The sequence below is a fragment of the Canis aureus genome, chromosome 19 (genome assembly GCF_053574225.1).
Source record: "Canis aureus isolate CA01 chromosome 19, VMU_Caureus_v.1.0, whole genome shotgun sequence".
NCBI classification, from domain to species: Eukaryota; Metazoa; Chordata; class Mammalia; order Carnivora; family Canidae; genus Canis; species Canis aureus.
Genome location: NC_135629.1, coordinates 33,221,008 through 33,236,657, shown reverse-complemented (window position 1 = coordinate 33,236,657; position 15,650 = coordinate 33,221,008). Strand labels below are relative to the sequence as shown.

Genomic DNA, 15,650 nt, shown 5'->3' with positions numbered 1-15,650 from the left:
GTCTCTCATGAATAAATAAATAAAATCTTAAATAAAATAAAAATTGTTCACATGTTTCTTTAACTTTTTTTAGCAAGGGTATAAAACATAACATTGCAATTTTTTTTTATACTCTTCCCTAGTCCTCCTTTTACAAAGCAGTTGAGGTGACTGGGATACTGTAGCTTCCTATTTTAATCTTTTCTGGGTGACCCTTCATCATCACTGTGAGAGGATTTCCATTTAGGGCTGGTTATACTTCTTTGACCCTACCAGTACCTACCACTTAACTTAATGTCCCTCATCCTCCTGGTGGCCTCCCTTCCTTCCTTATTCAGCTGAAATTCTATGGTCTGTTATATTCACTCCCTCAGAAATATATTCAGCAGTTTTTCATCAACTCTGTGTCACCACCTTTGTAGCCATATGTGGCTGGGAAGTCAGTACTGACTGGTGTAATGGGAGTTCAGGTGGGCCCTTATCTGCTGGCTAGCAGTCATAAGACATTGCTCTCATTCCTTTACTCTTTCATTGCCTTAGATGATTATCTCACATCTCTCTTACTTACATGACTTTTTGTCCAATTTCACGGGTAAAATAGAAGGGGTAAGAGCACACCCACAAGTTCCCACCACTTTATTTATACATGCTTTCTCTGTTTTTGGTATAGGTACACTGTCCAGGCTCCCAGCTCATGCCAGCCCCTCCTCATCCCTTAGATGCCTTCTCCTCTTCCCTATTAGAGAACAACATACTAGAAATTTTCTTGCCTTTTCATTACAATATCAAAATCCCCTTCTCTACTGGATCATTTTCATATACAAACATGCTATCCTACCTCCCGTCCTTAAAACAAGATTTTGAGTCTGTTTTCCTCTCCATCATCTACTCCATATCTTGGCCCCCCTTTATGATAAAGCTCCTTAAAAGTGTTGTGCTTGTTTATGCTTTGATATTTCTTCTTTCCACCTGTTCTGCTAAACTAGATCCATTCAGGTTTTCACTTCCACTCCACTGAAATAGCTCTTGTCAAGGCTACTTCCTCTCATCAACCTTGGAGGGTCCCAAGACACAGTACTCAGGCCTCTTCTCTTCATATAGTCACTCCATGTGATATCCTTCTCATGGCTTTAAATACCAGTCATATGCTAATGACTTCCAAATTTATCTCTCCAGTCTCACTTACCTGCTTATTAACATCTTACTTGATTACTAATAGGCTCTTCAAACTTAACATGTTCAAAGCCAAACTCCACATCTTCTGCACCTTCTCCTGTGCATCCTGCCCAAACCTGGCATATATATAGGAAATGGCAACTCTGTCCTGGCCAAAAACTCGAGCTCCTCTCTGTCACTTACACCCCACACCTGTGATCTGTCAGCAAATCCTGTTCTACCTTCAAAATATATCCATACTTCAGCTACTTCCCATCACCTCCAGTATTCTCATCCAGTCTAACCTGATATCATCTTTCACTTGGATTATTGAGGTAGCCTCCTAGTTGGGCTCCCTGCTTTTTATTCATCTCCTTCCCCAGTCAGTTCTTAATATGGCAGCTGGAGTGATCCTTTAGAAAAATATATCAGATGAGTGAAATGGTGAAAACCTTCCCACTCTCACACAAACTAAAAGCCAAATTTTTAAGTCTTTCCAATGATCTCTACCTGTCTTCACCCCTGGCCCCAGCACACCCTTAACTCTCTGACCACTGCTCTCATTCACCTCAGTCATGCCACTCCAGCCTCTGTGGCCTCTTCTCTTTTCTCTGGGGGAGACGTGCCAAGCAAGCTCTGGCCTCCAACATTTGTACTTCTCTGCCTGGAATGTTCCTTTCCCAGCCAACCCCATGGCTCCTCTCATGTCCCCACCCCTTGAGATCTTTCCTCAGATACCACCCTCCCTGGGAGGCCTTCTCTGACTTATTTAAAACTACAGTCAGTGGAGGGTACAACTCTTGATCTTGGGCTTGTGAGTTTGGGCCCTGCATTCAGTGTAGAGATTACTTAAAAGTAAAATCTTTAAAAAATCAAAATGAAGGGATGCCTGGGTGGCTCAGTGGTTGAGCATCTGCCTTTGACTGAGGGTATGATCCCAGGGTCCGGAATCAAGTCCTGCATTGGGTTCCCTGTGAGGAGCCTGCTTCTCCCTCTGCCCATCTCTCTACCTATGTCTGTATGTCTCTCATGAATAAATAAAATCTTAAAAAAAAAATCAAATGAAATAAAACTACAGCCTGTCTCCCCACCCCACCCCACCCCCCGGATCCCCGCATTCCTAATCCTCTTCCCTGCTTTCCTTTTCTTCGTAGCATGTATTTACCATGTCGCACACTGTATGTTTGACTTTTCTGTGTGTGTTTGTCTCCTCTAGTCTTTAAGTATTTGTGGCCTTTTCGGTCTGAAACTCGTGTTCTTCATTAGCCTCCTGCTTCTTGAATTATTTTATCAATGGTTTGTTCCTTTCTATTTTTTCTATCTGCTCTTTCTAGACCTGTTTTTCAGATGATGGGCAGTTAGAATCAGTTTTCTTGCTATTTTTATCTTTTCTGCTAATTTTTATCTTTATGCTTTCTTTTCTGTGAGATTTTATGCAACTTTCTTTTCCAGTCCTTCCACCGAGCTTTTCATTTCCACTATCATTTTTGTTTCATAGGGCTCTCTCTCTCTCTTTTTTTTTTTTTCTGAATATTACTTTTTAAGAAATGACATTCTTGTTTTGTGGTTTTGTGTATCTCCTCTTAACTCTTTGAGGGCATTACTGGTCTTTTTAAAAAGATTCCTTCTCCTGGAAGATTCTCTTGTGCCCTCAAAGTTGTTTCCTTCTTGCTTATTTGGTCTCTGTTTTAAGTCGGGGGCTTCCCTTGGGTGTCTAGTGATCCCCGAGTCTCTGATCATAGCTAAGAGTGGGGCATTACTTAGCTGATTAGAAGTCCAAGTGTGCTTGTCAATATGTGGGATTCACTATGGGGTGGGTGAGTTAGAGGGCTATGGTGTCAGTATCTTCAGTTTTGTCTCCTTTGGGCTGGTCACGTTCTTCAGAGAAGGAGCATACTATCATCTTTCTGTAGCATACTAGCCTGGCTGCCAGTTTTCTGGGAGCCAGGGAAAAGAGGGCTGAGGGAGGGGGCTTAGGTTAGCACCTGGCCTATAAACATTTATTCAGACCCCTGGTTTCTGTAGGGTAGCCTCACTGTCAACTATGCCTGATATTCCCTGGCCCACAGACCCGCTGTATACTCTTCTGCCAGGGTGGAGTCAAGGAGAATCTCAAAATTACTTTCAGAGGAGGAGGGGACCTGGGGGTTCAGCTCCTTCTGTTTCAGATGGAGCTGAACCCCCGTGGGTCTCAACTTTATCCCTATTGTCAGAGGTGCACAGTGCTGCTACTTCTTGGGGTTCTTTGGTATAACTTGTTTCTCACTTCTGGTTTATGATCCAGTTTTCTCTGGTCTACTACTGTTCATCTGCTTTCATATTTTCATGTTTCCTCCCCTGTTCTTTTTCTTTTTGTGGGTGTGTAGCTTTTTAAAAATTGTAATCCATGCTGTTTCAGGAGGGAACAAAAGTAAATACATATGTTCAATCTGTCATCTATACCTGTATGTCCTTCACTTGAGATTTTATGACCCCTTAAACAACTATAAACTGGGTCAGTTAGTTAACATTACACAGAAAGCTGGTTCTTAGTGTCACATGGAATAGTGTGCCATCCTTCATTTGTTATCTCAGAAATTAGAGGGTGATACTAAGTAACCAAGGCAAGGAATTCTGACACAGAACTGTTACAAACATGGAGTCTGTTACATACCTAACTACCTCGCAGTAATAAGGTTACTTAGGAAACATAAGGTGAGTAAATCAGTTTGTGGGTTAGATGGATACCTAAAACCTCACATAACAAATTTAATATTCCAGCTAATTTAATAAAACAATTACAGCAATGCATAAGTTGCCTGTTTGTGCCAGTGCTCTTGGTCTTGTCTTAACTTGTAAGTCTCTGGTGCCAAGGCAAGTGCTTAGAAATGCTGTTGCAGATGTTAAAAAATCATGCTTATGAGATGTTAGGGGTTATCTTTTGTGTTTAATCATCTCTGTCAGTCAGGCTAAAACCTTATTGTTTTCATGTGCTTTATTATTTTTTTTAAAGATTTTATTTATTTATTCATGAGAGACACAGAGAGAGAGGCAGAGACATAGGTAGGGGTAGAAGTAGGCTCCCTGCAAGGAGCCCAGTGCGGGACTTGATCCAAAACCCTGGGATCACACACTGAGCTGAAGGCAGACACTCAACCACTAAATCACCCGGGCATCCCTGTTTTCATGTACTTTAAAATGCAGAGCATTTCAGGGGTGCCTGGTGGTTCCATTGAGTTCCATGCTCAACTCTTGATTTTGGCTCAGGTCATGATCTCAGGGTCCTGGGATGGAGCCCTGCATTGGCCTCCGTGCTCAGTGGGGAGTCTGCTTGAGATTCTCTCTCTCCCTCTTCCTCAGTTCCTCCTCCTGCTCATGAGCTCTCTCTCTCCCCCAAGTAAATAAATAAATGTTTAAAATGCCAAGCACTTCAGAATTAGACTTGGGTTTGAACTGTGCAATACTCAGCTCTGCTATTAATGGTTCCCACCACTGTATTCTCTATATAAGGGAAAGTTTAATACCTGAGGCATACTTGCATGAAATGTATTTTTGACAGTTTTTGATGATTTAATTAAACGTTTGCTGATTGCCAAATATCTGTTAGGTGCTGATAAGGAGTCATAAGTGGTAATGTTGCATATTGTTAGAAATAAACATAATTTTTTTTTTAGAAATAAACATAATTTGATCTAGTTTTTTAAAAACTTTGTCACAAGTAGCTAATTTTTAAAATTTCAAATCTTTTGCCTTTTTTATTATCTTAGTGTTCTAGATAATGTGAACTATTAGAGGTTCTAGCGGAAAAGTCACACACACACACACACACACACACACACACACACAAACACAGACACAGTGTCACACCACCCCATATGAAGGAGTCATCCTGTTTTCTCAGAAAAGGTTAAATCCTTAAGGTAGCCCATTGTATCTTATGGACAATGGTGACTGACCTGTTTTGTTTTAAGTTGTTTCTTCTAGTATGCTGTTCAGGCTGGGGCTTTGGTTTCGATGTTTTTAAAGTGATCATTTAGATTATATATATAACGTAACAGAATGAAAGCATTGCATTAGTATGTCATGACCCTAAACTGTACTGCATTATGTTGCATTTAAGAACTATTTGTATTATTGCTTTATGAATAAATGTGTGAATTACTGAGTTTAAAAGAAAATTTCATCTTGAAGCTGAGAAACTAAGTTTAGTCAATTTAGTAAGAGTTTGCCTAAGCACATTCAACAAAGACAAGGATACATTTGAAATAAACAATCCCCTCACCTTAACTTTAATACAGTGTAGAAGCATATGCTCTGGGGTCCAATAGGTCCCAGATTGCACCCAGCTCCTCCCCTGGCTAACTGAGAGACCTGAGCAAGTTCCTTACTCCCTTTAGCCTGAATTTCCTCCCCAGTAAAATGGGGCAATTAATAGTACTCATTTCAAAAAGCTAGAAGGATTAAATGAGATGATGTATGTGAAAGCTTTTGGCACAATGCCTGGCACACATAAGTGTTCCTTAAATAATTAGTTATGATTGAGACTCATTATTAGTACATATTATGAATACAGTAGTATGCTTCATTTAGATACTATTCCTATTTCCTTTACAATGTTGAAGAGTATTCAATTGAGATAATTTGTTTTTAGGTATTTTTATTTCTAATTGTTTTTTTATTTTATTTTTTCTTTCATGAATCCATAATACTTTATGTTGATGTAATCATGCTAGAGTATAAACCTCTCCAGGGTGGTTGCTACTTTTGCCAGACCTCATGTAGCAAGATTATGGAGCTGCAGTTTCAGAGTTTGAAGTAAACAAAGGACCTAGGGCTAGTCTCTGAAGATTACCATGCTTTGAGGGCCAGCCACTTACCGGATGAGGAGGAGCAGGTTCAGGTAGGCTGTTCTCACCGCATCTACTTGGGTCCCAGATAGGAAGCCATCGTGGAGAAAGTCACCCGAGTTTGTCAGGATACTGTGTAAAGCATAGAGATCACAGAGGCGTTTGAGCACCTGCTGAATTGCTGGTTCGTTTTCTAGTTTGTCCAGAGTTTCTGTAAAATTCTTCACACTGATATAGTAGCAATGTGCCTGAAAGACACAAAGATACGTTAGTTTCTGATTTCTGACTCCAGAAGTCCTCCTGGAAGCAGGGTAGGACTGCTGGAATAAGCTCACTGCGGCCAGGAGTGATCAGGAGGATCCTTTCCCAGGAGGCTGATCAGTGCCACCTTTTCTCTCAGCTCCCTGTGGGTCTGACTGAGCCTTTTTGACAGCATACCTGTGTGCGTATGTGTGTGTGTGCATGTGTGTGTGTGTGTGTGTGTGTCTGCATGCATGCATGTATACACATGCTCTTGATGGGGGCTTGTGGGCTCTGGGACTTGGCCCTGAGCTTCCTCATTTTGTTGGGGGGAAATTTCAAGGAGGTTTGAAAGTAGAAAGAATACAGGGGTATTGGAGGCTGGCATGGAGATGGTGGAGGACAGCACCACTTAAGAAAACAGCTATTTATTGTTTGCCATGCTCAGTGCCATGGTGTGTGCTTGTGTGTGTCTTGGGGTGAGAAATTAGAGGTTCAGTATGGACACAGAATTTTTCCCAGCTACTGAGGGTAAACTCTGCAAGGTAAGCAGGGCAGTTATTTGGCACATATCCAACAATCTGGCTTTGTCACTGGTTAAAACAAAACTTTCGGGCACCTAGCTGGCTCAGTCAGTGGAGCAAAGGACTGTCAATCTCGAGGTTATGAATTCAAGTCCCACAGTGGGCAAAGAGCTTACTTAAAATAAAATTATAAAACTTTTGGTACCACCTGGTAAGTGACCACTGCCCTCAACCCGGTAAGACCCCCCTGTCAGCCAGGATCCTTTCCTGGGACCCCCCCCCACCCCTTACAGCTCTGCAAATAAAGGATGAATGCCTGACCCAGCAGGAGGCTTTCAGGCCTCTGCCTCCATTAGGCCTGAAGTCCTTTCTGTTTGGCCTGTGCCCCTGCCCTACTGGTTGTTGAATATTTTGAATATTCCCTTCTCCCCAAGACAAATGCACATATTGTTATCAGGTAAGGTATATGAATTCCATGGGAGGAGGGAGGAAAGAAGAGCACATAAAAACTCTTCTCAAAGGTTTATGTGCGTAAAGATTAGCTGGGCATCTTGTGAAAATGCAGATTTCCAGATAGCTTCCGAGTAATGTCTTAAGTAGCAAGGCTTAGACTGTCTTGAGGGTTCAGAGAAGTTTCAGCAGGGGGTTATTGCATGTACACGGGGCTGTACTTGCGGGAGGCTGCATCACTGGGGCAGAATGAGGTGATGACAGAACTGTGTAAGTTAGGGTGGGTGGGCACTGCGACCTAGGCCCCTGAAGGGCTGTGATTGACATGGTTGGTGAGGTGGGGAATAAAGGCAAAAGAAATGTAGATAAAATGAACTTTCTTTATAACTTACAACTCACTGACAAGTACTTGAGACTGAATATGACATTCCTCCTGGAACTCCTGTCTTAATATTAACGCCTTGCTAGAGGAAAAAACAGCCTTAGCTTGACAGTTAGCCGGGCCTCCAGGATCCTGTAAATATTCCTTCCTTAACATGTGAAAATCCTTTTGGAAACTTCATTGGCCTCTACCCCTCCCAATTTCAGTGTATGTGATCAATTGCTCCTGACAATCCCAGGGCTGCTCTTTCTATCCACTGGTCCTGTCCCCATGCTTTAATAAAACCACCTTCTTTTGCACAGAAAATGGCTCAATTTTTTCTTGACTGTTTGTTCCCGAAGCTCACATCAGTTGGGATTTCATTCTCTGGGGGTCCAAAGGCCACCAGAGTCTTTAACAGGGAATTGACCCCATCAGGTTTCTCACTTGGAAAGGATCTGCCTTTCCCATGGAGGCCTCACATGGGTGCTAACAACACTGCTTTGCCACCTGGACCTAGTGCGCTCACAGCCACACTCGGTTTGCAACATTTGGATATAGAAGAGGAACGAACAGATGTGCCCTGTTGCCTCCGCTGAGTCAGACAGCCCTTGGTGCTCAAACTGGACAGACCCTGCTTCCCTTTTCTAATCTGAGGGCCACATCCTTAAATTCTCAGGGCCTTGGGGTTGTGGAGTGGGGTGATAAAGAGCTGCCTGAGGGCCCCGGCCTCTGTGGCCTCTGGTGACAGTGAGTCAAACTTTGGCACCATGCTTTGAACACAATGCACTTTACTTCCTTTGTGTGTGTGTTGGTTTAAATCTTGCCTCCTGCCTAATTTGGGTATAAGGGGTGGGATGTGTAGCATTTATATGCTAGGTGCATCTGTAAGTTTTACATGTATTAACTCATTTAATCTTCATAATAATCTAGAAGGTAGGTACTATTATTTGCTCCATTTTGCAGATGAGGAGACCGAGGCATTGACAGATTAAATTCCTTGCCCAAGGTCACATGGCTAGTAGGTGGTAGCAACGAAAAATTGTCCATATCCTTGTTAAGTGTCTGTCTTCACCACTGCCTTGCCTTGCCAAAGCCACCAGAGACTGAGGCTGGATTATAATGGGTACCAGCATTTCCTCTAGTGGTCCTAGGAACCAACCTCTCCTGGGCAGGGCCTCAGGTTACACAACCAGAGCTTATCAGAGCCTAAAGGTCCTTTTCATGCCCCTTTGTTATATGGACCAGAAAGTTACAGCCCAGGGAAGGAAGGACACTGGATGTCACATAGAGAGGCAGGTCATGCAGAGAGCAGGAAACATAACTTGGGCCACCACTCTGCACTGTTCTCCACTCCCCTTGTGTTGTTGTCACTCTCTACTTGCATATTTATGGTTTCTAGATGGGACATGGTGAGTGGTTAAGGTTTCTGTAGAGTATATGTTTTTTCCAAAGCATGAAGCTCAGAAACTGCAGATTTCTCTGCCCATTATGACTTTGGAGAGTCAGCTTGGGCACCATCTCTCCAGGAAGCCACTCTTCTTCAGCTTACAATGCCTGGGGAAGAAGGGACTTGCTCTTCTCCTCTAGGCTGGCTGAACTACCCACCCTCAATGCCCCTAGGACTTGGAGAATCACCTCTCTCCCTCATACACAGTGGCTGAGGTCATAGCTTGCATCTGTGAGGGAAAGGAAAGCAAAGCATCTTAACCATTTTCTACCTCTGGGACTTAATTCCTTTGAGTTCTATTTCCTCATCCGTAAAATGGAGGTTATGCTACTTTCCACCTCCAGGGTGGTATATATATATTAACTGAGGTAACCCTGGCATGCAGTGCCTGGTCCATTGGAAGGCAGGGCAGAGGTTTGGAAAATGGATGCCTAATGGGCAGCTGTGGTTCCTTTTGTTGTAGTCTGGTGAGAACACAGCCTTGGCTCACCCTCCTCTGGGTTGATAGGACATTTATTACAGCAGGGAGTCCCCCTGCGATGGACACAGCCCCGTGGATGGTGGCAGAGTTAAGACCAGTACCAGCTGATGTGTGGTAGAGACGGCGGGTCACCAGGTGGCGCTCATGCCCAGCCTGCACCGCGAGGGCTGCTACACTCCTTCAGGCTTTCCTACCATTTCCTGGGCCTGATGCCTGAGGGTCAAAGTGTTCACCTTGGTTTACAGTTCCAGCTGTAGGTAGGGCCAGAGCCCCAGCTCCCTAAGTGAGAGCTCAGGAGTTAACCTCTTTCCCACCCCATTACTCTTTGAAAGCAGTCGCTTTCTTCTACCCCCTTAATATGTCTGTGTCCACCCACGTTTCTCCCTGCCGTCTGCCAAGTTCTTGGACCACCCTCACTCAGCCCTTCTTGCCCAGACAGCTGCTGCCTGTTCCTAGTTGGCCTCCAGCCTCCAGTCCATTGCTCCCCAGGCAGCCTGTATGGTTCTTCTACAGTGAAACTCTGATCACCTCATTCCCCAGGTACAAAGTTTGCAAAGGCTTCCCATTGCAATGAAAACAAACCAAACAGTCCACAGCGATGCAGAAGGTCCCAGGCCTTGCCCATCTTTCCCCCTCCCTTACCTGCCTTCCTTTTCTGGGTTCAGTCTTCCTCCTTTAACTCCTCCTTGGGAGGATTTGCATTTTCTCAAGCACCATGTCTTTGCTTGCCTCGCTTCCTTTTTCACCTGCTGTTCCCTTTGCCAGGAAACCTCCATTTCCCAAACCACAGCTTCTACCTGTTGCCTGGCTAATTTCAGCTCACTCTTGACGTCTTGGCTTGGATGCCACTTCTGGGAAGCCTTTCTGATCCTCATGCCAGGTAGCGATGTACCTCCCTGGGATCCTGTAGCCTGTTTCCCCATCCCAGTGCTGCCTTGATTGTACTGCCTATGGGCACCATCGAGCCCCCAGTACCCGGCCCAATGCTTGGTGTTGAGTGGGTGCTCAAATATTTGCTGACTGAATGTGAATTATGCAGAAACGCAAAACATAGTAGAAATTGAATCAGACATCTAAGGATTGCCTGTGGGGCTAAAGGGAGACTTGACCTGCTTTTCTATCTGGGAGGAAATATTTGAACAACCTCAAGCAAATCCAATAACACTGCCTCATTACATTTTTCCCTAAGAGCTGTCAGCAAGATTTCTTTGGAGTTAAGTCCTTTAATTAAAATACCCTGGACGAAAGCCTTGGAAGTGAAATGAGGGCAGCCACTGAGCAGGGCTGGGAATAATGGCAGAGCTCAGATTTTCTCAGCATGGTGGCCTGTGGGGGAAACAAAACAGGTCCCTTCCAGCTGGAGCTTTAGCTGGCGGGCAGCTCACCTTAGCAGCCTGGAGGTGTAGGACAGTGCTCTGGTTCCAGGCCTCATCCCAGTCAGCTCCGGATTGCATCAGAGTCTGTAAGTGATGCGCTGAGTCCTTTATGAGCCTGAAGGCCAAAGAAAAAGAAAGGTTCAACTTCCTGACTGAGTGGGAAAGAGACTGATGGAGTCTGGTCTCAGGCTGCCTGGGGAGCCTCACAAGTAGAAATACAGTAACTCCCGTTTATTGACAGTTTGTTTGTGTTGCAAAGCTAAATGTTTGCTCTACATTATCTCTTTAACCCTTCTAAGGGTAGGCATTCCCAATTTACAGAGGGGAAAACAGTCCCAGATTGGTTCACTAGCTGGTCCAGGGTCACACCACTAGTAAGGGTAAAGCTGTATTAACCTCTGAGCTGTAAAGCCTGAGGGCTCTAGGCCAGGCACTGAACCCCTTCCTAATGCAGACACCATCCTGATGCCAGTGTTTTCAGGCTACTCTGTTGACCGACTTCTGTGGCTGAGCAAGGACAATGGTTTTCCTGTAAAGGCTAGTGAAGCCAGTCAGTCACCCAGCCTGTAGGTTCTACCTAAGGGACCTTAAAAGGCTAGAAAAGAAAAGAAAACCAAACAAACTCTTGTCCTCCAAAACCACTAAATTGGTCATTTGCCATTTACTTAACCTGTATTCTCTTACTTTTTTACTCCTGTCCATCCATCCACTCATAACCCATGAAATTGCTATGCAAAACAAACTGTTTATTAAGCAATATTTATTTTTTTCTTATCAGGGAGTTAGATAAGCAGATGTTACATTGAAATACAAGCAAAAATCAATATAATGGCATTTTACTTACCCTGAGCAGCCTTATTTGGCACGCCCCACCTCCCTCCAACTAAAATGTTAGTTCCAGGGACGCCTGAGTGGCTCAGTGGTTGAGCATCTGCCTTCGGCTCAGAGCATGATCCTGGAGTCCCAGGATCGAGTCCCACATCAGGCTCCCTGCATGGAGCCTGCGTCTCCCTCTGCCTGTGTCTCTGCCTCTCTCTATGTATCTCTGTGTGTGTCTCTCACGAATAAATAAATAAAATATTTTTTAAAAAACAAAATGTTCCATGAGGCTTGGGCTTTTTATGACTTGTTTACCGATAGATCCACTGTGCCTAGAACAGTGCCTGGTGCACTGTGGACACTTAGTACTTGTGAAATAAATACATGAATGTCCAAAGTTGGTTGTGATCTTGAAATAATTATTAACCAGTCCTTAGACCACAGGTTGGGCTATAAGACCTCTTATTATATACTGAAAATATTTCTTCTGGGCTGTTTTGGTGCTTTAGTTGAGGGTGGGGGTGGTTTCGGAAAGTTTATTTCTTAGGTCCTTCAATCTCTCTTTCCTGTGATGGTGTCTCTGTTTGGTCAGGACTTCTTTTTATTTGCAGCCCCTTGGCACATTTGAACATGTCTGACACCTCCTGCCGGTATTTGTTGAATGACAGAGTGAATGAGTCCTTGGTCTTGTCTGTGTTCCCTGGAGCCCACTAGACCCTGGAAATAAACTAATCCTACCCCTGGATGTAGTCATCTTTTTAAAAATTATTTTTAGTTTGTGGGATATTTTAAATACAGTATTGGTATTTACATTATTTATTTTTCGATATTTACATAGATACATTTATACAAGTGGGCATATTCTTTGGATTGCAAATTACAGTAGGAACCTAAAGATGTAAAAAAGTTCCTTGTACTGGCCAGAGTGGTGATGTCCTTCTACTAGTTTGACCAGGATGGGGAAGTGATGGGGGCTGATGGATGTGACTTCCCCTTCTCTGCCCATGGTGGCAGGAACTGAGAGCACTGAGGTTGGGGAAGAGGGTGCCTTTTAGAGGAGTACTCACAAATGCTCACCCAGCCCATCCCAAAGGCCCCAGCATGGGAAGTAGCCTGCCCCCAGGTGGAATGGCCAGTTTCTTGCTCACCTGGCTGCTACGTGTGCCCAGGCCGCGGTATAGAGTTTTGCGTGGAGGAAGTCAGCTGCTTTCTGGGCTGGGCACCTGGCCTGGTAAGGTGTAGTCAGGTATGCAGTGGACTTGGGGAGAAACATCTGCGATGTGGAGCCTAGGGACCCATGAACTTTCAAGTAGTTTTTCACCAGAAACCTGGGGGTGGGGATAGAAGCAGGTAAGCAGTGGGGAGCCCTGTGGGATAGCCCAACACCCCTATTGCCCAGAAACATGCACTCTCATGCTCCCTACGGGAGAACCAGGGCCATGCAGGCTCTTGCCTGGTCCTGCCTGATGGTTATCGTCACTCCTGAGCACCCCCAGAGCCTTCCTGCTGTGAGCCCCTCAGGAAAGTGCACCCAGAGGCTGTTGATTCTTCCTCAGGGAAAGGAGGCCAGAGCCACAGAGCTGGACAGACACTCAGATCCTGAACATCAACCCTTTCGGTATCTGAACAAACAGAGTCTTTTCTTCTGCTTAGGATCCTGTGATTTGGGGATTCATGCTGAATTGTACAGTGACAGCAGAAATTAAATTTTCTTACTTGAGGAAGGATAGGTGTAAGAATGCTAACAGGAGTGGAGAGTGACAGGTGACCCTTGACTTCTTTCCTGCGATGACCCAGTGGTTATAGGCTGTGGTCTCAGCCAAGTCTGGATTCCCAAGCAGTTCTGCTGGGACCTCTGTGACACTTGTACGCATTATTTCACCTCCCTTGACCTCAGTTTCTCCATCTCTAGATGGGGATAACAATACTCACCTGATTGAAAACTGAGACAATATTTGTACTCTGTGGGGCACAGAGTATCTAATACACAGTACTGTATCCCTCTTCTCATTTGAAAAAGCCTATAACCCTTTATGAATGTGAAAGGCCTTGTCAGGCGGAGCCCCCACAGACAGAAAAGAATGAACAGAAGCTGCCAGTTGTGGGGAAGTCAACCCCAAGACCCTTCCTGCCCCTCAGGAGCCTCCATGGGCAGGCCCTGTGCTAAGCCCAGGGATAGGCGGTGAGCAAGGCCCTCGGGAACTCTGGCTCACGAAGAGACACCCGGATTGTACTGGGTAGAAGGGCCGCTGCAACTCCAGATGGCATGTTCAGGGCTGGCATCTAAGCAGCGACCCGAGGGACTAGAGGAGCCAGAGCCGCTGACAGCAGGCCCAGCAGGCTGGGGCAGGGTTTTCAGGGAGGGGTCCTGGAGGGAAGCGAGCGTGAAGCCCGTGATGGGAAAGAGGAACTGAGTCCAGCTGGGGGAAGGGAGAGCATGATGGGAAGGGAGGTGGGGTAGGGGGCAGGCCAGGTGCAGTGTAGCCTTTTCCCACGGGCTGTGGGGAGCCACTGAAGGAGAGAAGCGGCTGGAGCAAGGGAGAGCCACACTCTTGTTCGGCCTGCGAGAGGCTCTGGGTGGCCTAGAGACACACCATGTGTGTTGGGCCATCTCTACAGGGTGCTGCCCAGGGCCTGCTCCTGCCGTGGGCATCGGGCGTCGCTTCAACCCATGCAGGGGCCTTACCTGGCCGTCTGGAGGTAGAGCACAGTGTTCTCACCCTCGTAGGTGCAGGAGGCTGTCACTCTGCTGACCAGGGAGGGCAGGCCGCTCAGCTTCGAGTAGCCATGGCCACCGCAGGCTCGACGGCACAACTCAGTCCCCTGGAGGCACAGGTCTGACACCATGGCCTTGATTCCTGCGCTCAGTGCGTGAAGCTGCAAGAACAGGGGGCAGGGCGAGTAAGAGGTCCTTCCAGTAACAACCACACTTCTTGCTCATTGAGCACAACCCTGTTGAGGGAAGAATTATTTTCTCAGCTTGAGCCTTTATGAATGAGAAGGCTGAGACTCAGAGATGTGATGTGACTTGCCCAAGGTCATACGATGAGGCAATGTAGCTAGCTGTAAGGGCAGTGAAAACAAAGAACTGTCCAGGCCAGTGTCTCCAGGTGCTTCCTGGGTTGGGCTCACCATCATTTAGGGTTTTGCTGGCAAGTGGAGTTTTTGGAGGGCCGGCCTGTCCATCATCAATCCACTGGCCCGGGTTGTAGGAGAGGCTGCCAGCAGACCCGATTTGAGTTCTTGGTTCTTGAAAGCCCTAATCTATCTTTCAGACTTTTAAAGTCCTTGGGAAGAGATCCCTGGGTGGCGCAGTGGTTTGGCGCCTGCCTTTGGCCCAGGGCGCGATCCTGGAGACCCAGGATCAAATCCCACATCGGGCTCCCGGTGCATGGAGCCTGCTTCTCCCTCTGCCTGTGTCTCTGCCTCTCTTTCTCTCTGTAACTATCATAAATAAATAAAAATTAAAAAAAAAAATAAAGTCCTTGGGAAGAAGGTCATGTTCTCTAATCTCTGTGTGCTTCACTTTCCTAATCTGTAAAATGGGAAGGGTTAATGAAGCAAGGCTTATAAAGCATAGGGTCTGATGGATTAATCTTAGTGTGTACCTAAGTCTATAGTCTTTCATCTGAGACCCTTGGGGTCGGATGTGTCTTGGAATCAATATTTTTTGAATTTTAGAAAGCTAAAGCAGGGCATTTATGGTAGATTATATATAACACCCAGAAGAGTCTGGGGCAACCTTAGTGATCAAACTCATTAGTATTTCTGCTGTAAAATGGATACACATCCAGCGGGATAAATCAGATCAATTCAGGTCATACTGTGTGACCAATCGTGTTCTCAGCAACTACAATTTTTTAGGGCTTTTTAGGTTTCAAATACACACCTGGGATTGTGCTCCCATGTTCTGTGTATTATGTGTGATTATTCCCTCTAACATTTTGGGGGCTTTCTGGAGGCCAGATGTGGGTGGACGGGGTCAGGTT

General features: G+C 45.4%; 1 protein-coding gene across 11 annotated transcripts in view; it reads right to left on the bottom strand.

The window, feature by feature from the left end:
* ACOX2 (acyl-CoA oxidase 2) overlaps positions 1-15,650 on the bottom strand; it is a 31,661-nt gene that overhangs the window by 5,468 nt on the left and 10,543 nt on the right. For all 11 annotated transcript variants that reach the window (XM_077858298.1, XM_077858300.1, XM_077858301.1 and 8 more), the window contains 4 exons: positions 14,348-14,538; positions 12,810-12,989; positions 10,852-10,957; positions 5,991-6,208 (listed from right to left, as the gene is read on the bottom strand). In XM_077858298.1, the coding sequence (XP_077714424.1) occupies positions 5,991-6,208; positions 10,852-10,957; positions 12,810-12,989; positions 14,348-14,538 (695 nt within the window). The remainder of the gene's footprint in view (positions 1-5,990; positions 6,209-10,851; positions 10,958-12,809; positions 12,990-14,347; positions 14,539-15,650) is intronic.